This window comes from Pelodiscus sinensis, chromosome 12 (genome assembly GCF_049634645.1).
Source record: "Pelodiscus sinensis isolate JC-2024 chromosome 12, ASM4963464v1, whole genome shotgun sequence".
In the NCBI taxonomy this organism is placed as follows: domain Eukaryota; kingdom Metazoa; phylum Chordata; order Testudines; family Trionychidae; genus Pelodiscus; species Pelodiscus sinensis.
The window spans coordinates 49,625,381-49,649,878 of record NC_134722.1 but is presented as its reverse complement, the minus strand read 5'-3'; the positions used below and the strand labels follow the sequence as shown (position 1 = coordinate 49,649,878).

The 24,498-nt window shown below is 47.5% G+C and overlaps 1 protein-coding gene across 1 annotated transcript in view; it reads right to left on the bottom strand.

Moving 5' to 3' along the window:
• The window catches only part of GOT2 (glutamic-oxaloacetic transaminase 2), a 33,523-nt gene that overhangs the window by 4,587 nt on the left and 4,438 nt on the right, over positions 1–24,498 (bottom strand). The window contains exons 2-9 of the mRNA XM_075940657.1: positions 18,882–19,038; positions 16,051–16,179; positions 14,626–14,685; positions 14,321–14,482; positions 13,085–13,189; positions 3,510–3,660; positions 2,990–3,155; positions 964–1,114 (exon numbers count right to left, since the gene is read on the bottom strand). Coding sequence (XP_075796772.1) covers positions 964–1,114; positions 2,990–3,155; positions 3,510–3,660; positions 13,085–13,189; positions 14,321–14,482; positions 14,626–14,685; positions 16,051–16,179; positions 18,882–19,038 — 1,081 coding nt within the window. The remainder of the gene's footprint in view (positions 1–963; positions 1,115–2,989; positions 3,156–3,509; positions 3,661–13,084; positions 13,190–14,320; positions 14,483–14,625; positions 14,686–16,050; positions 16,180–18,881; positions 19,039–24,498) is intronic.

Here is a 24,498-nt window from a genome sequence, read left to right as displayed (position 1 = left end):
AAAAGCCAGTCCCCACCTCAGCACCATCTCTGCAGGTGGAAGGGAAGGCAAGGAGGTAGTGGGGACCAGACGCAATCCAAGAATGAGCTGATTCCTTGCTTGTGCCTAGTCCTAGGAAACGTGTGCCTTTGCTTTTTAAATGGTCCCCTGCATTGCGCACCAGACTGTTAAGAGCCAGTCTCAGGAGCTAACCCTGCCGCAGCTCCCTTGCTTATCGACTAGTCGATGGAAATTCTGTCCATTAGTTGATTCAACTAAATTTAACATCCCTATTGTAAACAAGATCTGAGTCCAAGATACTTGCTCACACCCCCTTTGCAGCAGGGTTGTAAATATTTTCCGAATTTCTAACAGGAAGCCAAACCTTTGACTTAAGGTCTGGTAGACAGCTTAATGGAAGACAGTTTGTAGACTATTTAAATTATCAATCCTCTAGTATTCTGGATCACATGTCTCTATAAAGCAGGCATAAACAGATGTATTCATCTCCTCCATGGGCACTTGTATACCAGTAGGATTGAGTTTCATTTTTAATCATCACTGCAATTGGTTTTTAGATAGTCGCAACAGACAACACAGCCCTGCTCTGAGAACATGGCAAGAGGGAGCTTCCAAGTCCCTTCCCAGTCGCAACAGACAACACAGCCCTGCTCTGAGAACATGGCAAGAGGGAGCTTCCAAGTCCCTTCCCAGTCGCAACAGACAACACAGCCCTGCTCTGAGAACATGGCAAGAGGGAGCTTCCAAGTCCCTTCCCAGCCAGACATTTCGAGGATTCTATGATTTTTCTCAGACATCTGTGAAATCTCGAGTTACTGGAAAACGTGACCTGTCATGGTACCTTTATAATAGTCTAGCCTGAAGGGATAGAAGATTGCTGCAAAAGGGACATCCATGTGCTTCCTGCTCCTCTTAGTACAGGAGAACTGTTTTTACAGGTAGATTCGGAAGAATCACACAAACCTGCTCCGGTTTCAGCCCTGTGTAACAGAACATTCCAATTTGGTCGGTGATGTGTTGCCAGTTGTGGGACGAGCCTTCTTTCTTGAGGTTGGCCACCAGTTGTTTGCGCATGCCAATGATCCTATCCGCCATCCCTTTCACCTCTTCCAGCCTGCAGGAGCAGCAACAGAAAGGAAATGCACAGACACCAGATTCAGACAAAGGTAAGTGCAGTCTACTACCCAAGAACACACCTCTAAAGCTTCCCTCTTCATAGGTCACATTGGGCATCAACCTGACAGAGAAGTGAAGTTATACACTGCTGTTTTAAACAGGTTGCACATATATTCAATTGAGAGTGCTACAGGCAAAAGGTCGCTTTGGTGGCTTCAGCAAGAGGCAAAGCAAGACTAGGGCTTTAGTTCAGCACTACTTCAGGAGCTACCTCTCTCCTGTAATCAGGAGACGGAAGTTCTTCCATTACCCTGATTATGTGCAGTGGTTGTGATGTGGACTTCAGTTCTGAGCGGACCAGGTTGAGATCCATCATACTCACAATTTCCCATTGTAGAGGGTTGATTGTTAAGCACACTCAAGCCATAGGCTTTAAATATGAAGGGGCTCATCATGAACAGAAATGTTTGACGCCATTCAGGCCAACATTCAACTCCCTAGATCTTACTGTGGGGAAAGAGGGTGGGGAAGTCTTTTCCAGTTATCGGAATTCCATTTATTCAAGAATCCTATTTATTCAAATCAACAGTGTCATGTCCATGCAGCCCTATGTCAATTAAATTGCCCATGGATTTAACAAATATTAAGAAGGCAGGAACCCTGATTTGAAAGGATTTCCAGATAAATGGAAGCATAGGTATATGGCCAGCTACTTCCCCAGGTCGAAGAAGCAGTGAATCTAGTCTCCAAGGCTGGAAGAGGGGGGGAATAAAAGGAAGGAATGCAGGTAGGGAGCGAGAGTAGATATAGCCTCAGGGGGTCTGGAATCTCCTTGGTGCGCTGTAGTGCTTCCTGGCTATGACAGACATCCAGCTATGCCCCTCACTATTTGTACTACACCTGTGGAGCCTGGGGCTGTTGCTTAGGCACTAAAAAGGCTCCAGTCTCCTGTAGCTGCTCTCATTTTCCTTCCCCCCTCCATCTCTGGGAGGAACTAAATGCAATTCTACTGTATTTGGAAGATGACAATCACTACTCCCCAAAAATCGACCCATCCCGCATATGGGCTATGTCTGTTCCAGTTATAAGCACCATGCTAAAGAAATGTCTGCCAAATGGAGACAGCTATCAAAATTCCCAGTGGGGTGAGGGCTAGAGGACACAGCCTTCCCCTTTTGTTCTGCCAAGTCAGCTGCCTCCAAGGACCATGAACTCTAGCAACAGATCAATAGGATTAGAAAAACACTGCAGTTACATCAGAAGGTTACTTTCCTCAGCTGTACTCAGAGGGGAGCAGAGCTTAAAACAAACACCATTTCATTTCCTCATAGAAGAGGTGTTAAAAAACGAGAGGAAGCTGTATTTAAAGGGGACTCCCATCCTGGAAGAACTGAACTATACATTGGGACCTTCCCTGCAGCAACGTAGCGCAAGTGGCTTTTCTGTCTCTGTGCTTGCTAGCAGCTTGGTGCTAGAGCACCCAGGCACTGTTACTGCACACAGGAGACCCATGCAAAGAAGCACCTTGATCAGCATATTTGAGCTAGGAGCCCTGAAGTGTAGTGTTCAGTCTAAGTTATATTTCTCTTTGATGACCATCACTGAGCAGGCATGGTGGGAAGACTGTGCCCTGTTTAAAAGCTTCCTTCTAAGATAAAGCCTTTTGTATTTCCCCCTTCTTTGGCTGAAGATGCCCCATTGTGGCTGACAGGACAGGTCCACCTAAGGTTCATTCCTTTGTGCTCCATCTACAATAGAGAACCTTATTTAGTCTGACTTATTCAGTAGTTTGACCGGCATCATTCTTACACAGCACCTTTGCTTCTAGCATGCTTAGGATGGGAAACAGGCTTCTGTAGGAGAGTTGCCTTACCATTCCTTCCGCAGGTCAGGAGCGGTCAGGATGGTGGCAGCTATGCGAGCTCCATTGATTGGTGGGTTTGAATACATAGGGCGGATCAGGATCTTCAGCTGGGATTCCACTCTCTTGGCTTCATCTGCATCCTTGCAGATCACGGAGAAGGCACCCACACGCTCCCCTGAAACACAATCCAGGTCAGATCACACCCATTTACCTCAACACGCAATGTATGTTGCAGACCTCCAGCATTCGGATTACACTTCCCTTGGGACACCACAGGAGTCCCCATTTGCAGAGGGAACATCATAGGTAGAGTAACATGAGCTTCCCCAGTACCCCAGACCTGTCCAGATATCCCTTCTGTGAGAGTGCCTCTAGGAGACAAAAGGACATGGATCTGATGGACAGAAACCAGAAGGAAGGGATTTTTGGTCACTAATACTTCAGCTGACTTTCACATCAGCAACCTGGAAGTGAAAGACTCATAGCTCATCATTAATCCTCTGAGCCATCTTCCTCTCCCAATACTTACCATAGAGACCCATGTTCTTGGCATAGGACTGAGACAGAACAACATTAATGCCTTGCTCAATAAAATGCCGCACAGCCCAGGAATCCCGGTTTATGTCCCCACTGGCAAAGCCCTGGTACGCCATGTCAAAGAATGCAAAGAGATTCCTTTTCTGCAAGGGAAAATAAAGATGCAATCACTCACCCTTCTAACTGTTGTACATCCAGGGTCACCCACAAGCCATAAGAATTGAGTCATCAGCATTAATAGATATTTATGCAGGGCCTCCCCCATGGGTTACTGCATCAGTGGTGGGCTCCTGGCTACTAAAAGGCAGCATGAAGTGGCACGCAGAGTCACACACTATGTAGCTGTGTTCCAGGTGTGTAAACACTAATCTTTTAACACAATATCTTGAGAACTGTGTATTGAATGTGAAATTCATTATGTTAACCCAGCCCAGAGTATGCAACAGCTTGTTAGGTTGGCTAGCATCCTACTAACATCCTCATCACTTCCTCTATCCAATGGCCAAGATCCCACAAACATTTAGCTGGATTCATTTTTTGGTCTTCCGAGTCCCTCTTACAACCCTGCCCACTTACATGACAAACATATCAACACCTTACTGCTTTAACACAACTTGACAATAAGTCAGCATCTCTGGGTTCCCTTTTCCAATTCAGGAACCAATCACTTAGTAGCAGAACAGTGACACCCTAAGCAAATCTTTATTGAAATATCCTGCAAAAAGTATTTGGCCCTGGTTTACTAGGAACAATTTCTAGTGCCACCAAGCCACAGACATGTATCAAAGGCTTTAATATAAAACATTTAGGGTGGAAAGAAGCATAGAAAGACATTCGTCCTTGGCAGATGGCATCTGACATCTGGGATCTCCAGCTCTCAGCAACAAAAGTTTTGCCACCTAATTTCAACCCCAAGGCAACACTTGAGTTTCAGCCTTCATTCTGCTAACCAATGAGTTGGATAAGATAACCTTCAGAAATAGGAAAATCTTCAACAGCTAGAGTGACTGCCATTTAAGTCATTCGACTGAGAATAACTGTCAGAGTTGAACTCTGCTGTCTGTATTCATACTAATTTCTGCATGTCGTAGTGATTGTTAGATTCTATGGCTTTATACTCCTTTTAAGTTTACAGGATGCAGTAAAACTAAGGGCTAAGCTGGATCTGATCCCTTCCTAGTCATCAGCAGAAAGCCCCGCACAGCACTGGCACACAAAAGCCTCTATGCACCCCAGCTAAACTCTGCAGGTGGAGAGTGTGGATGGCAAGTAATTCCAGCCTGTTCCTGTCCCAAACCTGCAGGCTTCACAGCAACCCTCTGGGCAGAAGCTTAGCACCCTCTTCACCCACCCCTCCAGCCATCCTGGGTCACGCCCAGAGAACACGGGGTTGGTCAGCCCCTAAGCAACATCCTCTACTGAGCTACCCCTCCTTCTGACAGCGAAAGCTCCTGTAGGTGGGTTTCCTCAGCTTTTAGTGCTTAACCACTTCCTGCTCATGCTGTAACTGGAGGCAGCTGAGTTGTTGGTGACCAGCCTGGAAGTATTAGCTGCTTTTTGACATTGTTTGGACAGGAAGGAATAAACAGCCTCCAGTCATGGCAGTGGATGGGTGGAACAAAAAGAGAGGAGTCCTGCAAACCAAGGGCCAAGTCATTCCTTCCCTCCTTCCCCTCCTGGAAGCAGCTCCTATCCCTTCCCTCCCACACAGTGCTGAAAGGATGCTGCTGGTCATGTTCTGGTGTGAACCCTGGCAGAGATTAGGTGGGGACAGGATGCAGATATTCACCACCCCAGCAATATATTTCCTAAGGTAGACAAAACACCAGTTGGGGCCAAGCCCCACTCAGAGCAGAGAGCACCAGGGAAAATCAAGTAGGCAGTAGGGCAACCCCTGCCCCTTGCTGCTTCTGTATCAGAGGCAGTGGGGGAGGAGAGGACAGGAGCCAGTACCCATGGAGAGTTGGCTTTTAAGCCAGCTCCCCGCACATGCCAGTTTCCATGAGCCACCTTTCCCTGTGCCCCCACCCTTGCCTCCCACAGTGCTTGCAATCCAGTGCTTGAGAGAGACAGCTTAAAAGGTGGTTCCCCATGGAGCACCAGATTCCACAGAGCCACCTGCTCCCCGCCCCCATGCTACCTCTGTATCAGAAGCAGCAGTGTGGGAGGGAAAGGAGGGGGCCCAGGCTGGATGCCAGAGCAGCCTCTGTCTGCAGGAAGCTCAGGCCCCCATGGAAAGGGACTGCTGCCCCTGTATCGGAGGCAGCAGCACAGGGTAGCAGGTGGGAGCTGGACAGCATAGGGAGCCAATTTTTAAGCCAGCTCCCTTTGTGGACCAGCTCCACCTGCCACCCTACACTGCTGTCTCCAATACAGAGACAGCAGTGTGGGATAGCAGGGGGCCTTCCTAAGAATGGGAGTGGGACTGCACTGGTAGCTGGTCCCACACCCGGGGAGCATTTTAATAACTGTGTAACCACTATATTTTAAAAGCTTCAGAGAGAGAGAGTTAATCATGTAAGCTGCAACAATTTACACAATATTTAACATCCCTGGTAGGCAGGTCAACTTCCCTGTGAAGGAGAAGGCATACAAGAATGTGTGTCACCTTTCCTGTGTGGAGGGGAATGGGGGCATAGGGTTCACACAGGGACACACCACTAATGCCTTAAAAATATGAAGAATCCAACTATGCAGTATTTCTTTTTAACAGGGGCTGTCAACGTGATAATTTGAATTTTGTACTGCATAGCTCTGATTACTGCTGAATTCGCTCAAATGCAAGTAATTTTACCATATGTTCTGTATAAGGAAATATGGTCATCCTAACATATTGCAATATTGTAATTTCCTGTGGGATCAAAATTCTAAATTTTGCCAATCTTTCCTTAAAATCATGATTGGTGTGGGAAAAGTGAATAAGGAAAAGTTATTTACTTATTCCCATAATATAAAAAGTAGGGGTCACTAAATGAAATTAATAGGCAGCAGGTTTAAAAACAAACAAGTTTTTCTTCACTCAGAGCACAGCCAACCTGTGGAACTCCTTGCCAGAGGATGTGGTGAAGTCTAGAACTTTTAACAGGGTTCAAAGAAGAGCTAGATAGATTCATGGAGGTTAGGTCCATCAATGGCTATTAGCCAGGATAGTTAGGAATGGTGTCCCTAGCCCAGGGTCTTTGATTCGGCCCACGAGGCCATTTCAGACCCCGCCCCTCAGCACAGAGGTTAGCAACCTACAGCAAGCCGATTTTCAGCAGCACACACGAAGGAGCTCAGTCCTGCCCCTCTTCCTCCATGCAGCCACTGGAAAGCACTCCCTCCTCCCTGCAGCAGGCTAGGCAAGGGGGCACAAAGCCAGATAAGGTCCTCCCTCATGTCCAGACCCTTCTCCAAACCCCTCACTTCCCTCCCCCCTGCCCCAAGACCAGGCATCCCCAGCTTGCTCTGACACCTTCCCTTGTTCCTGCACCCTCTCCTGGCCACATACTGCACCCTCCCTTGCTCCTGCTCCATCCACCTGGCCAGACACCCTACTCCCAGCTTGCTTCTGCACTCCACCTCCCTCCCAGATCCTGCACCCCATTCCTATCTTACTTGCTGGCATCCCTGTCTCGCGCACTGTACCCCCTCATTTTTGTCCCTCCCCCAAAGCCTAAGGAGGCCCATAAAAATCCACTAACTCCAGAAAAGTAAATCTGGTCTATGGGATGCCCTGAGCCTCAGTCCCCCTTCTGCTCTTCCCCTCACCTCACTCTGTGAGGCTTGGGCACCAGAGGAGTGAAGCATCTCAGTTGGGGCCACAAGTGAATGTTGGGGGTTCTTGCTGGAGTTTTTTTAAACTTCACTTGCATGGTCCCCAACTGATTTTTCTGTGGATCAGTGACCCCGACGCAAAAGCAGTTCCCTGTCCCTGCCATTAAGAAAGAAAAGATTGATAGTTTGTGTTGGACATATTTAAATTTAAAATGAAGTTTGATAAATTTCTCATGTTAGATTAAGTGTGTTAAACTGTTTCCATAATCTAAATTAAACCATTCTCACTAACTGCAGCTGGTTCAGAAAATAAGGTGTCCATAACCAGCCTGCCCTCCCCTCGGCACACAGATCCGTGAATAAGCTAAGTCTCAGTACACCAATTCTAAAAAGTTGCCGACCCCTGCGTTAAAAAGTAAGATCTGCATCTTTATTTATGAAGCTGCTGTAAGTAGGACTATCATTGACTTTAAAAAATATCACCAGCACCCAGACCCATACATAGAGGCAAATAAGTCAAATATCTTGATTAGAGCTACAGGAGGAGGTGGCCAGGTTGAGGAGCACCCGAATCCATGAGCAATTCCTGGACCGTATTCATGAGGAGACAGCCGAGGTAGCTGTCCCAGAACAGAGGAGTGTGGACACACCACTGGGGGAGGAGACAACAGCTCAGGGTGGACACTAGCAGCTGGTTACCTCTGGCACCACCACTGCTCCGAACCCTCCCGCCATGGTACTAGGAAACCGTTAGGCTCTTCTTTACACAGGAGATGAGGAATCACCCCCTACAGCAGAGGAGGAGAAGCCCAGTATCCTCAAGGCTGGTAGGTTTGCTGCCACCACTGCGAACAGGAGACTCTTCTGAGGGGGATGGAGGTGCCCATCTGTTGCCCTGACATTTCTTCTCGGCAAGCATGCTGTCTGCCGGGGGCTTGTATCAGAGATGTTACGGAGGCATTGTCGAGGATTATCCGCCCTCTGACTACTACTCCATGCTACTCATCCATGTGGGCACAAATGATGCTGCAAGGTGTAACACTGAGAGGATCAAGAGTGACTACAGGGCTCTGGGAGTACGAGTGAAGGACTTTGGAGATCAAAGAATACCACCTGCGCCTTCCTGTCAAAGGTAGGGCCCCAGGCAAAGACAGGTGCATTCTGGAGGTGAACGCCTGGTGTGAAGATTGTGTCGCCAGGAGGGCTTTGGCTTCCTCGACCATGGGATGCTATTCCAGGAAGGACTGCTGGGCAGAGATGGCGTTCACCTTTCGAGGAGGGGGAAGACCCTATTTGGATACAGACTGGCTAACCTAGTGAGGAGGGCTTTAAACTAGGTTCGATGAGGACAGGTGAGCAAAGCCCACGGGTAAGTGGAGAACATGGAGACCTGGAAGATGGGTCGGAAATGGGAGGGAGCATGGGCTATAATGGCAGAGAGAAAGGACGGTCAGGGCAAAACTGGGAGGCAAGGTCAAATCAGTATCTTAGATGCCTATATACAAATGCGAGAAGTATGGGAAACAAGCAGGAAGAACTGGAAGTGCTAATAAATAAGTACAATTATGACACTGTTGGCATCACAAACTTGGTGGGATAATACACACGATTGGAATGTTTGTATAGAAGGGTACAGCTTGCTCAGGAAGGACGGACAGGGAAAAAAGGGAGGAGATGTTGCCTTATATATTAAAAATGAACACACCTGGAGTGAGGTGTAGATGGCCATAGGAGACAGAAGTGTTGAGAGTCTCTGGGTTAGGCTAAAAGGGGGTAAAAACAAGGGTGATGTCATGCTAGGAGTCTACTACAGGCCACCTACCCAGGTGGAAGAAGTGGAAGAGGCTTTTTTTAAACAACTAACAAAATCACCACCAAAACTTGGGCTTTGGATGATGGGGGACTTCAACTATCCAGATATATGTTGGGAAAATAATGCTGTGGGCACAGACTATCCAATAAGTTCTTGGACTGCATTGGAGACAACTTTTTATTTCAGAAGGTTGAAAAAGCTACCAGGGGGAAGCTGTTCTAGATTTGATCCTAACAAATAGGGAGGAACTGGTTGAGAATTTGAAAGTGGAAGGCAGCTTGAGTGAAAGTGATCATGAAATCGTTGAGTTCACGATTCTAAGGAATGGCAGAAATAGGAACAGCAAAATAGAGACAATGGATTTCAGGAAGGCAGATTTTGGTAAGCTCAGAAAGCTGATAGGTAAGGTCCCATGGGAATCAAGACTGAGGGGAAAAACAACTGAGGAGAGTTGGCAGTTTTTCAGAGGGACATTGTTAAGGGCCCAAAAGCAAGCTATTCCGCTGTGTCGGAAAGACAGAAAATATGGCAAAAGACTGCCTTGACTTAACCACGAGATCTTGCATGATCTAAAAATTAAAAAAAAGGAGTCCTATAAAAATGGAAAGTAGGACAAATTATAAAGGATGAATATAGGCAAACTGCACAGGAATGCAGGGGCAAGATTAGAGAGGCAAAGGCACAAAATGAGCTCCAACTAGCTACGGGAATAAAGGGAAACAAGATGACTTTTTATAAAATACATTAGAAGCAAGGGGAAGACCAAGAACAGAATAGGCCCACTGGTCAGTGAGGAGGGAGAAACAACAACAGGAAATTTGGAAATAGAGATGCTTAATGACTTCTTTGTTTCGGTCTTCACTGAGAAGTCAAGGAATACCTAACATAGTGAATGCTAGTGGGAAGGGGATAGGTTTAGAAGATAAAATTAAAAAAAAAGAACACGTTAAAAATCACCTAGAAAAGTTAAGATGCCTGCAAGTCACCAGGGCCTGATGAAATGCATCCTAGAATACTCAAGGAGCTGATAGAGGTGGTAGCTGAGCCTCTAGCTATCATCTCTGGAAAATCATGGGAGACAGAAGCGATTCCAGAAGACTGGAAAATGGCAAATACAGTGCCCATTTATAAAAAGGGAAATAAGAACAGGAAACTACAGACCAGTTAGTTTAACTTCTGTGCCAGGGAAGATAACGGCGCAAGTAATGAAGGAAATCATCTGTAAACGCTTGGAAGATGGCAAGGAGATAGGGAACAGCCAGCATGGATTTGTAAAGAACAAATCATGTCAAACCAATCTGATAGCTTTCTTTGATAGGATAACGAGTCTTGTGGATAAGGGAGAAGCGGTGGATGTGGTATACCTAGACTTTAGTAAAGGCATTTGATACGGTCTCGCATGATATTCTTATCAATAAACTAGGCAAATACTACTTAGATGGAGCTACTATAAGGTGAGTGCATAACTGGCTGGATAACCACACTCACAGTAGTTATTAATGGTTCACAATCCTGCGGGAAAGATATAACAAGTGGGGTTCCGCAGGGGTCTGTTTTGGGACCGGCTCTGTTCAATATCTTCACCAACCATTTAGATATTGGCATAGAAAGTACGCTTATTAAGTTTGCAGATGATACCAAGCTGGGAGGGGTTGCGACTAATCTTGAGGATAGGGTCATAATTCAAAATCATCTGGACAAATTGGAGAAATGGTCTGAGGTAAACAGGATGAAATTTAATAAAGAATGCAAATGCACTTAGGAAGGAACAAATCAGTTTCACACATACAGAATGGGAAGCAACTGTCTAGGAAGGAGTACGGCAGAAAGGGATCTAGGGGTTATAGTGGACCACAAGCTGAATAAGAGTCAGCAGTTTGATGCTGTTGCAAAGAAAGCAAACATGATTCTGGGATGCATTAACAGGTGTGTTGTGAGCAAGACACGAGAAGTCATTCTTCCACTCTACTCTGCGCTAGTTAGGCCTCAGTTGGAGGATTGTGTCCAGTTCCGGGCACCACATTTCAAGAAGGATGTGGAGAAATTGGAGGGGGTCCAGAGAAGAGCAACAAGAATGATTAAAGGTCTAGAGAACATGACTTGAGGGAAGGCTGAAGGAATTAGGTTTGTTTAGTTTAGAAAAGAGAAGATTGAGGGGGGACGTGATAGCGGTTTTCAGGTATCTAAAAGGGTGTCATAAGGAGGGGGGAGAAAACGTGTTCATCTTGGCCTCTAGGGATAGAACAAGAAGCAATGGGCTTAAACTGCAGCAAGGGAGGTTTAGGTTAGACATTAGGAAAAAGTTCCTAACTGTCAGGGTAGTCAAACACTGGAATAAATTGCCCAGGGAGGTTGTGGAATCTCCATCTTTGGAGATATTTAAGAGTAGGTTAGATAAATGTCTATCAGAGATGGTCTAGACAGTATTTGGTCCTGCCAAGGGGGCAGGGGACTGGACTCGATGACCTCCCAAGGTCCCTTCCAGTCCTAGTATTCTATGATTCTATATTGGCACTCCACCTCTGAAAGGTTGCTGACCCCTGCCCTCACATGTTGCCTGGGAGCCAGAGATGCACAAGCCTTTTCAACTGCTTCTATTTGAAGGGCTTGGGCTTGCCGGGCAGCTGTGTTGCCTGGCAGCCACCCAGCAGGTGCAAGCCCTTTAAACAGAAGTGATTAAAAGGGCTCTCAACTCTCAGTCCCACTGCTCTGTTGCCTGGGAGCTGCATGGGAGGACTGAGCCCTTTCAACTCCTTCTATTCAAAGGGCTTATGCCTGCTGGGCAGCTGCCAGGCAACAGGTCAGTAGTGGGACCAGGAGCTGCCAGCCATGTTATGTGAATTCTAAGCCTCCATCCCAGACAACTCTGGGGTAAGGTTAGCCCCCAGCAACCCATCCCATCTGATCCAGGTCCCTTCCACTGGCCAGAAGTCAGAGGGCAGGGACACTAAACCAAGCAAATCTCCCGGCAGGGTAGTTTTCAACCCCGCCCCTTCTGCTTGAGGCCACTTCTGAAATTTGTGAAGTTGCCCCGCTAAAAACATTATTGCCCACCGCTGCCCTAGCCTCTGTTTGTCTGGAAATGGGCGACAAGAGTGTGATCACGTGAGGATTACCTTATGTGTTCCCTCCCTCTGGGGCATCTGGTATTGACCACTGTCGGGAGACAGAATAATGGGCTAGATGGACTCGGTCTGACCCAGTGTGGCCGTTCTTATGTTTTCTCAGATTGCAGAGTCAATTAGCTGAGTTAGTTGTAAAAGAAAGGCATTTGAATGAGCCCGTCCGCTACAGAATTCTCTAGCTGGACACTGACCCGGCCCTTAATCCCACCCAGTCTAGCAGCACTAGCAGCCCTTGTGTCCCCCACAAGAAGTTAGCAGTGTTAAATGCTCTTAAATAACCATGTCGCCACTGAACATTTCTGTCGTTACACGCACAGAGAAGGGCAGGCGTCTCCTTGGGAGCCAGTGTGAGTGGAGAGCGGTTTTTAAGCCAGCTCCCCATATGTACCAGGAGCCTGTTTTTAACCATGACAGTTAACCAATGAGCCCAGGCTCATCAGTTAACTGTGTACATGGTTACACTTGCACATCCCTATGGGCAATAGAATCAAGTATCTGCAATATTCCCAGAAATGTATTTCTATCCATCACTGGGTTGAGAAGGAAGGTAGTGTTAGCATGACAATGTTTGTTGCTGCAGCTCTTACAACAGAATAATTTACCAGGGTTTTAGGTAACAGATTTCCATAGAATGCCAAGCATTTGACCTGTGAGTTTGAGATAGAAATTCTGCTTCTGAACCAGTCCAATACACTCAGGCTCCCCTCTACTTTAGACAGGTAAGGCTGCATCCAAGTTGACAAGGGACAAATGGGGTAATGGTCAGAGGCCAAAGACTATATAGCAAGACTTTGCTCTAACAAAATCTAGGAACACAGCACCACTTCATAAATTTTAACACCACACGACACATCAGCCCATCCCATAACTCACCTTTACTACAGCACCCAGCTCTTTCCATTGCTCTGGTCGGGGGTCCACGCCAGTGGGGTTGTGAGCGCAGGCATGGAAAAGAATGACACTCTGCTCAGGAATTTTCTAAAAGAGATGTTACAGAGTGACATGAGACTAGCAATGTTTAAAGTGATGTTTCTTCTTCAGCCACCTAAGTACTGCTCTAGAACATATGACGCCATAGGGCAAGCAATGAATTAAAAAGCATACAATCTCATAAATGAGTAAGAAGAGAGCAACAGTAAATCAGTTTGCTCTCAACAGTTTCAGAGTCTTTAGAGCTGTGGCTCTCAATGAGGGATACATCTATCTCTGGGGGTATAGGGCCTTCCAGGGTACATCAACTAATATAGCCATCCAGTGTTACAGCACGCTACATAAAAAGTGCTCATTAAGTCAATACACACTAAAATGTCATACAATGACATTTTTTCTGTGCTCTATACTATACACTGAAATGCAAGTACAATATTTATACTGCAATTTATCATATGATAAAGAGAAAGCAAGTAACTGTGACACCTTTTTGTATGTTTATGTCTGATTGTGAAGCAAGTAGTTTAAGTGAGGTGAAACTTGGGGTACACAAGACAAAACAGGCTTCTAAAAGGGGTACAGGTTGAGAACTGTTGGTTTAAAGCAGGGTTAGTCAACATGTGGCCCGTGGGTGGGATCCTGTGAACATGGCCTCTACTGGGAACACATTCCCCAAGGGCGAGGCATCTCCCAAGCGGGGTGAGCAATTGAAGACGCAAGCGGACGGGCTGGCTGGAACAGATGGGTGTTGGCATTTCTATCCCTCAAAGAGGAGGTGCCGGGAGCGCCGAGGCATTGTGGGAAGTGCTGGTTGCTTAACCTTGTGGTCAGAGCCTGAAAGGTGCTGACTGGCTCACACTGGCCACATTTGGGTCTGGTGCTACAGCTTAATCTTTGTATTCATGCCCATCCTTTTTGAAATAAGCTATTTGCATATATATTTACATGTACATGCAACCACACTTAAGTTGTGGCCCTTGGCATGTGCTGAGAGTGTCATTGTGGCCCACAGGGCTTCCAAAGTTGAGTAACCCTGGTTTAGAGGCCCTATAATTTAGACACAGCAACTACAGAGTGAGGGAGCTGCTCAGTGATCTGAGATTCAGGCTCAGTCAAGAAGCTAAGTACATAGGGCCGCGAGACTACAAACACCACCTTCTCACTCGACAGTCAACTCACAGAAATGTCATCCAAGGCTCCAGCGAAGTCAAAACCACAAGTTTTGGGATCATAATAGCGATAGGCATGCAGCTGCATGCCAGCATCCCTGAAAATGGGGGTGTGATTGCCCCAGGATGGTTTAGGCAGGTACACATCACGGCTGTACTTGAAGAATCGTTGCTACAACAAAAAGAGAACAAGTTCAAATGGTGTATTCCACTACACACTGAGAAAGTCAGTCACACAGCAATAAGGAGTTTAATAAATGCATGAATTTCATCCAGACATGTCCTCCCCTCCCATCATCTTGTCCAGGGACTCACCAAGAAACTGGCTCCAACTCTTAGAGATCCAGTCCCAGAAATGGTCTGCACAGTGACATACTGTAAGAAAAGGGATGCAAATATGTAAGAAGTTGCACACAAAAATTATATTAGAGACCCTAACATCTGTTTTAGTGTACATGAGCCACACAGAAAACCTCTAGTTACAACTCTGGGGATGTACTAGTGTAGTTGATTAAATGAAAAGCAAAAGCTTATCAATTAATGCTATAGACTACACACATCTCCCCCACCCTTGTCAATTTTTTTTAGCAGGCTGGCCAGCAGGCCAGCTTAGTCCTGGCTTGTGCCAAGTCCGGGACCTACCCCTGCTGTGGCTCGGCATTTACAGTGTATTAGGAGCCAGACTGGCAGGCAGCTGAGCTCAGTTCTGACTTGTGCCAGGTCCAGGAGCTCAGATATCTCCCCCTCCTCCCCCCACCGCCGCCGCCAGGGACTACTGCCACCCCGTACTATTATCTCTGTATCAGAGGCAGCAGTGTGGGGCGACAAGCAGCAGGTCCATGAAGGGAGCTGGTTTTTAAACTGGCTCCCCTTATGGACCAGCTCTCACCTAGCACCTCATGCTGCTGCTCTGATACAGAGACAGTAGTCTCTGTCGGGTGGTGGTGGGGGGGCAGTTATACAGAGGCAGCAGCGCTGAGTGGCAGGGGGCTCCTTGGGAGTGGAGCTAGAGTGCACTGGCTGCCAGCCTCACCCTCCAACGACTGTAGAACAGTCAAGTAACCGATAAGAATTCATGAGGTTAAATCGACTATTCAGGTAACCAATATTTAACATCCCTATATAGCTCTATTAACTCATCAATACCTAAATCCTATATAAGGCAGCAAGCTAATTCATCAGGCCTGAGAAATTCAAACAATGTCTCATGGATCTTTTACTCAATTTCAAATGGTAATTTACAACGAGATTAAAAAGGAATTAGCTGAACAGCAAGACACGGCTCTACACCAGAAGAAATATTATCTCATCACAGGACTGGGAGCCAAGAATTGCTAAGCTCCATGTCCAGTTCTAACATGGACTTCTTTGTGGCCTTGGAATAGGTTGCTTCCACTCTTAAGTGTTCACAGCAGTTTTCAAATGGCAGCACAGCCAAGCCAATGCCACACTATGCCAGAACACTTGGTTCTATTGCCTGCTGGATGAAAGCGGACAAGTCATTTAGGCTCTATCCTCTCAATTCCCCCCTTCTAACCTGAGAACAATGATATTGACCTCCTTTGTAAAGCACTACCGAGCTGGAGTTACTATCCCTGCCTCTTTAAATACTTTCCAAGAGACAGGTCTGTATGTGGCTCTGGAATCCTTCTGTTGACAAATACAAAGCTTACAGAGTTCCCTGTTACAACCACCCTACTTGTTCAATATTTTATTCCAGTCTTCCACCTAGCTCTTTACCCGGCCATTCTTGATAACCTCATTGGTGTCACCCAGTGCCAGCTCAGCTGATGCCTTATTGAACTCCGCCAGTCCTGCAATGGGTAAGTACTCCTTGTCCATCTTCTTAGCAGCTATTTGGGCCTCTGCCTAAAGAAGAAAACACACATGTTCAGTTTCTGAAAACTTTCTGCAGGCTCACCAAGGCTCCAGCAGAGGTGATCTAGACATTAGTTTTTCACTTAGTACTCATTATGATGGTACGATATCATCCAGGAATAAATGGAAATAATCTGGACATCAACAAGTTTAGGCTTGAAGTCAGTGAAGGTTTCTAGCCATCAGACAAGTGAAATTCTGGAACAGTCTGCCAAGATGAGCAGTGGATCCAAAAACCTGTCTTCAAGACTGTTTAATAAGTTTATGGAGAGGGATGGTATAATGAGACTGCCTTCAATTGCAATCTGTGACTGTAACTAGCAAACATCCCCAACAGCAAGTGATGGGACATCGGATAGGGAGGGCACAGAATTACTACAAAGAGTTCTTTCCCAGGTGTTTGCCTAGTGAATCTTCCCCATATGTTCCAGGTCTCGCAGATGGCCATATTTGGGAGCAGGAAGGAATTGTCCGTTGGGTCAAATTGGCAGAAGGCCGGGGGGGGGGGGGGGGGGGGGAGAGGGGGAATGGTTCTGAAATGTGGGGCATGAGTCACTTGCAGGTTTAAAAAAAAAAGAGTAAATGGTGGATTATCCATAACTTGAAGCCTTTAAACCAGGGGTGGGCAATAATTTTTGCCCAGGGGCCACTTCAAAAATTTTGGTCTGGGGCTAGGGAAGCCCCTTCTCCCCCCCTTCCCCACTAGGCACCCATGCCCTGGAAGAGGCTTGGCGCACTCCTCCACCCCCAGGCCAATCAGCCCTTCCACCTCTGAAATGTAGCAGGTGCCCTTATTGACTATTGAATAGACAAAGCAAACTGCATCGACTATTTGATTAATCTAAATTTAACATCCTTACTTCAAATCTGGTGCTACAGCATAGACAAGGCTCTGACAAATGATGTTAACCTATCTAAAAGCAAGCTAAACTAAGCAGGTTAAAAAAAATGGTTTTGGCTCCAAGAGCTTTGATTGCACAAAGGCTCCCACTAGCTTTAAAATTCATTTAGCTAAACTGGTTTACATATATAGGTGTGGTTCCCCAGCACAGATTAGCCTCAGGACTTCAGTTAGAAAACTAAATGTTCACACACTACATAGGTCAGATAGCAGCATCAAGAACACTGTACTTAAACCACATTCTCCATAGCACAATTGGCCATCTCCACAGCTTATTAACAATAGACACGGGGAACATCGCAGCATATCCAGAACAGATGGACAGTCATTGCAAAGGCTCAGTTGCCTGCAGGAAGTTTCCATCTCAGAGAAGTAGATTTCAATAAGTTCAACAATATAGTCTGTATCCCTTCTCCGTGTCCAGAATTTCAAACTGGATAAGAGTGAAGCCAGTCAACTCATCACAATCTCTCAGACCCCCCCTTAATCAGATTAGCATCAACTCTCTCACTGAGATGGCATGGTTCAGTGAAGTGTTCTTGCATCAGTTTTGGTTTCTAAAAATAAAGTCTTAGGTATAAAAGATCCAGGCAACATGATCTCCAAGAGCTGTTCTGTTTTTTTGCTTGACAAATTTTTCCCTCCATCCTTTGCACTATCCCCCCAACTATCGTGGCTCTTTGCCTTTAACGGGTTGGCCATCCCTGATCTAGATCATCCCTGACAGAGGTCTAACCTGCTCTTAAATATCTCAAGTGATGAAGATTCCACAACCTCCCCAGGCAATTTATTCCAGTACTTAACCACCCTGACAGGAGCTTTTTCCTAATGTCCAATCTAAACCTCCCTTGCAGCAATTTAAACCCACTGCTTCTTGTCTTATCAGAAGCCAGCGAGAACAATTTTTCCTCCCTCCTCAATACCCTTTTAGATACTTGAAAACTACTATCATGTCCCCTATCAGTCTTCTCTTGTCTAAATTCAACAAGCCCAATTTTTTCAGTCTTCCCTCATAGGACACGTTTTCTAAACCTTTACTCATTTTGGTTATTCTTCTCTGGATCTTCTCCAATTTCTCCACATATTTCTTGAAATGTGATGCCCAGAACTGGACACAATACTCCAGTTGAGGCCTCATCAGTGCAGAGTAGAGTGGAAGAATGACTTCTCGTGTCTTGCTCATTCCTGTTAATGCATCTCAGAACCATATTAGGGTTTTTTGCAACCGTGTCACTCTGTTTACTCCTGTTTATTTTGTGGTCCACTATGACCCCTTTCAGCAGTACTCCTTTCTAGTATGCATGAAATGACTTCCCATTCTGTAGGCATGAAACTGATTGCTCCTTCCTAAGTGGAGTCCTTTGCTTTTGTCCTTCTTAAACTTCATCCTGTTGATGTCAGACCATTTCTCGTTTGTCCAGATCATTTTGAATTGTGACCCTATCCTCCAAAGCACTTGCAACCCCTCCCAGCATGGTATCATCTGCAGTCCAGGTATCATAGAAGTCAGAGGCAAGATTAGTTTTTATTTTAAACATGAGCATGATTTGGTCAGAAAAGTACTTAATTTCTCCCTTGATATGTCAAGGTGATCCAATGGAGTCATCTTCCAGACCATTTTAGTGCTGGCAGTAGGAACCCACACTAACTCCATCTGCCATCTTTTTTATTGGAAGCAAAGTCTTTCCTGCAGTTGTCACAGACTCTCTTCACCTTATAATCTTCTAGCTACAATACTTTATATTGCATGATACTTGGACTTTACTTCCACAGTATCTGGTGCTAGGCTTACTTTGCGGACACTGTTCAGGACATATGGCTTTCCGTTATCGTCCCGGTATGCCCCAACACCCAGGTTCATCTTCTTAGCATTGGTGTCTCGTTTAAAGGCTTCAGTGACCCCCAAAATAGGATCAGGGGGTCCCATCTCCACATGAGACCACCAGGAGCTGCAACAAGAAATACAAGAGGAAGGATTACATTTTTGAACAAAATAAAATGGTCCATGGTCTTATGCTGTTTGTTACGTCTTGGCCCACGAGCTCAACTGTAGCAGGATCTCTTTAGCACTGGTATTGCCTTACAATACCTTCAGTGTACCTACAGAATCAATAAGCTATAGCTTCCCTCACTCTCCTAGACTGACCCTATTCTGACTGACATGTTTAAGGGAGACTAAACATGCCACCTTCTCAGTTAAGCCAATATCAAGTACAGGCAGTCCCCGACTTACGCGGATCCGACTTATGTCGGATCCGCAGATACGAACGGGGCTGCCACAGAGTACACGGACTGCGGGACCTCGCGGTCCTGCCGCCCGTGTACTCTGGGGCTTTCTCTGCGTCTCCCTGGTCTGCAGACCAGGAAGACGCAGAGCAAAGCCGCGGAGGGGCTTGGGCAGCGGGGCAGTTCTGCTGCCCGAGTCCCCCCCCCCCCCCCCCCGTGGCTTTGCAAAGCCGCGGGGAAGCCGGCGGCGGAGCAGTCCAGGCACGCCTGGGCTGCCTTTGCAAAGCCGCGGGGGAGCGCGGGGGGGCTTGGGGAGCAAGGCAGCCCAGGCGCGCCTGGACTGCTCCGCCGCCGGCTTCCCTGCCGCTTTGCAAAGCCGCAGGGGGGGGCTCGGGCAGCAAGGCAGCCCAGGCGCGCCTGGACTGCTCTGCCGCCGGCTTCCCCGCCGCTTTGCAAAGCCGCGGGGGGGGAGGGCTCGGGCAGCAAGGCAGCCCAGGCGCGCCTGGACTGCTCCGCTGCCGGCTTCCCGGCCGCTTTGCAAAGCCGCGGGGGAAGCCGGCAGTGGGACAGCCCAGATGCCCCACGGCTGTCCCGCTGCCGGCGTCCTCAGAGGCTTTGCTCCCCATCTCCCTGGTCTGCTAGTCTCCAGCAGACCAGGGAGACTGGGAGCAAAGCCGCGGAGGACCCAGGCGGCGGGACCGCGGTGCGTCTCGGTCCGCTGCCCGTGTCTTCCTGGTCTGCTGGGGGGGGGGGGGGAGGCGCAGCTAGTATCCCCCCCCCCCCCCCCCCAGCAGACTAGGCTTTTCTCCGGACGCCTGTGGCAGAGCAGCTGGGGTGCTGCCCGTTGGTCCTGCAGCGCCGCTCTGGGAGCTACTGGTCCAACCCAGCAGCACCCCAGCTGCTCTAGTCCTGATTCAGCCGCTGCTGGTTAGTTTCAGCAGCGGCTGAATCAGGACGCCTGGGGCAGAGCAGATGGGGTGCTGCTGGGTTGGTCCAGTAGTGCTGAGGAGCAGCGCTACTGGAGCAACCCAGCAGCACCCCAGCTGCTCTGTCCCAGGTGTCCTGATTTAGCCGCTGCTGAAACTGACCAGCGCTGACTACAGGAAGCCCGAGGCAGAGTTGCTCTGCCCCGGGCTTCCTGGAATCAGCCGCTGATCAGTTTCAGCAGCAGCTGACTTGGGGACGCTTGGGGTTCTTAAGTTGATTCTGTATGTAAGTCGGAAGTGGCGGTCAGTTTCAGCAGCGGCTGAATCTGGACGCCAGTTCCGACTTACATACAGATTCAACTTAAGAACAAACCTACAGTCCCTATCTTGTACGTAACCCGGGGACTGCCTGTAATAGTCCCCATAGCTCAAACCTATTATGTGCTTTACTTTAAAAGGTCTTATCCTCATTCAATGCTAGAAGGGTGAAGGATATTATCGTGACAGCAAAGTACCAGTTCCATCCACATACTGGAAAAATTAGGGTGGGATATCCAAGGGGATCTAAGGGATTGCAGCTGCAGTCAAAGTCATTGGGGAGCATCTTGGTAGCTACAGCAGCAGTATGAGGCTTTTCCCTGGCAGCTAACAATGGATTATTTCATTCCAGTACCAGGACACTACAGCAATCTTTAGAACCAATTGGATATGAGTCAGTGTGCCCTTGTAGCCAAGAAGGCTAATGGCATATTAGGTTGCATTAAGAGGAGCATTGCCAGCAGATCCAGATATGTCATTATTCCCCTTTATTCGGCTCTGGTGAGGCCACATCTGGAGTATTGTGTCCAGTTCTGGGCCTCCCACTACAAAAAGGATGTGGAGAGGGTCCAGCGGAGGGCAACCAAAATGATTAGGGGGCTGGAGCATATGACCTATGAGGAGTGGCTGAAGGAGTTGGGTCTGTTTATTCTGCAGAAGCGAAGATGGGGGGGGGGGGGGAGGATTTGATAGCCTTCAACTTCCTGAAGGGAGGTTCCAAAGAGGATGGAGAGATGCTATTCTCAGTAGGGACTGATGGCAGAACAAGGAGCAAAGGTCTCAAGTTGTGGTGGGAGAGGTCCAGGTTGGATATTAGGAAAAACTATTTCACTAGGAAGGTGGTGAAGCACTGGGATGGGTTCCCTAGGGAAGTAGTGGGAGTCTCCATCCCTAGAGGTGTTTAAGTCTCGGCTTGACAAAGCCCTGGCTGGGTTGACTTAGTTGGGATTGGTCCTGCCTAGAGCAGGGGGCTGGACTTGATGACCTTCTGAGGTCTCTTCCAGCTCTATGGTTCTATGATTTCTGTATTCTTCGAAGGCTTGGAAAATTTTGTGTGTTGTGTTGCCACATGGATTTATTTAATGCAACTTTCTCAAGTTCATCTTTTTTGTAGCACCAAATTGTATGCTGTGCTTGACACCGTCCTAGCAACACTTTCTGGAGCAGCTTTAATTCTCATGTCTTTGTGCCTATTCTCCATAGAAAGTCTCTCAGGAGTTGATGTTCAGGCATCCTAATGATGTGTCCTACCCAGTGTATTCAGACTTGGATCAGCATTGCCTCAGTGGTTGTGGCATTTGACTTTTGGAGGACCTCCAAGTTGGTGTTCTCAGCTGCTGAAGCTTAGCCCAACAGCACAAAGTTGGTTACAACTTAAAGCTTCTTTAGCTGCAGTGAATAGCCATGATTCGCTTGGGAGGGCAATCCTTAAATCACCACTAGTTTCCATACTTCTGTTTAGCCCAGCTGCCCAGGCAGTTTGCCAGGGTATGGCCAGCATTGCACACTTACTGCAAGTTGGAACCACAGGTGAGAGCTGGGTGTTACAGTGAGAACCAGAGAGGAAAAGAACCACTCAAGGAATGCAGCAGTTCAAATCACTCACAACTAATACCTCTCAGCACCAATCTCATTGTACATCTCTCAGCATGTGCACGAAAGGGGGGGGGGGCGGTGACGTTCACGGCCAGAGGGCAGGGCCTGGAGCCGCTGTCGTGCCTCATGTCACCATCCCGCTCTCCTTCGCCTCCCGCCGTGGCACTCAGCTGACTTCTGTGCCACTCAGCTGGGCTGCCGGGGGGAGGCCAAATGGCCGCTTGCTGCGCTTGCTCCCCCACGGCGGCCCGGCTGAGTGACGCAGAAGTCAGCCGAACGCCACGGCGGGAGGCGAAGGGGGGCGGGGTGGTGACATACACATCCAGGCCCCGCCCCCTGGCCCTGTACGTCACCGCCCCACCCGCCTTCCCTTCCCGCTGTGGCGCTCGGCTGACTTCTGCACCGCTCAGCAAGGCCGCTGCGAGGGAGCAAGTGGCCGTTTGGGCCCCGCACTCCCCACGCAGCTCGAGGCCGCCCAGAGGGAACAGCCAGCATTTCAGCATTACAGACTCTCAGACACCGGGCTACTATATATGATGATTCCTAACATTCTATTTGCCTTTTTGACAGCCGCAGCACACTGTGTGGACGTTTTCAGACATCTATCCACGGTAACTCCAAGATCTCTTTCCTGATTTGTCGTAGCCAAATTAGCCCCCGGCATATTATATGTATAGTTGGGGTTATTTTTTCCAACGTGCATTACTTTACACTTATCCACATTAAACTTCATTTGCCATTTTGTTACCCAATCACTCAGTTTTGTGAGATCTTTTTGAAGTTCTTCACAGTCTGCTTCTGTCTTGACTATCTTAAACACTTTAGTATCATCCGCAAACTTTACTATCTCACTGCTTGCCCCTTTCTCTAGATCATTTATGAATAAGTTGAATAGGATTGGTCCTAGGACTCACCCCTGAGGGACACCACTAGTTACCCCTCCCCATTCTGAAAATGTATAATTTATTCCTACCCTTTGTTTCCTGTTTAACCAGCTCTCAAACCATGAAAGGATCTTCCCTCTTATCCCAGGACAACCTAATTTACACAAGAGCCTTTGGTGAGGGACTTTGTCAAAGGCTTTCTGAAAATCTAAGTATACTATATCTACTGGATCCCCTTGTCCACATGTTTGATAAGCCCTTCAAAGAACTCTAAGGGTACAGCTACACTAGTCCCCTAGATCGATCTAGGGAGGCTAATGAGGGTGACCGGAATTGCAAATCAAGCCCGGGATTTAAATATCCCGCACTTGATTTGCATGTTCCCAGCCGGTCGCCATTTTAGAAATTGACTAGCCCGAAGTAACTGCCCATGTCTACATGCAGCAGTGAAATGGGATTCCGGAATAAAGCCCCTAAATCGAATTAGGTGGTGAACCTCATTCTACAAAGAATACCCCCTAATTCGATTTAGGGCTTTATTCCGGAATCCCGTTTCACTGCCACATGTAGATGCGGGCAGTTACTTCAGGCTAGTCAATTTCTAAATGGCGCCCGGCCGGGAACATGCAATTCAAGCCCGGGATATTTACATCCCGGGCTTGATTTGCAATTCCGGTCGCCCTCATTAGCCTCCCTAGAACGATCTAGGGGGCTAATGTAGACATACCCATATAGATTAGTAAGACATGATTTCCCTTTACAGAAACCAAGGTATAGCTAAGCAGGACTCAGGTTTCATTATATAAACTGGGGTCCAAGGAGACCAGAAAGAAGAACGGAAGTAACAGAAGCAGAAGGAAAAAACCAAAAGGCTGGAAGAAGACCAAAGGGAGATAAAGAACATCAAGAAGAAGCGGGAAGACCTGGAAGAAGTCACCTCCGAGAGACAGCCTAAGGAAAGAGCTGCCAGGACTCTCCTGCACAACTGTGATGTACAGCAGCTAAGATCCAGAGAGACTGATATTGCCTGTACCAGGCTTGGTGAGCATGACAGCCTGTGCTTAGCATGTGTATTCTGCTTGTTTGGGAATTGTCAATAAATAGAGGATAAGGATATTACTGTGTAAGACACTTTCAGTGGCTAAAGATCCTGCCAACCTGCAGGAAGATGCACCCTGAGCCCCAAGAATTGGGTAAGGGTGGGTGTGTAAATTAACAGGGTTGCACCTTTAGCCCTAGGAACTGGGTAAAGGTGTGTCTCCCTACAGTGTGGAAGGGATAGAGAAAATGGATACTGTAACAGGAGGAGGAGACGGTGCTGGTGTAAGCAGGCTTTAACACCAGTTCCCACCAGCTCTATGAGAGGGGCAGGGGTGCAGCGGCTGCGTTCCACATTTGAAATGTACAAGAATCCCTCCTGAGTCTCTTGTACATTTCAAATTTTGGGTAAGAGCTTATA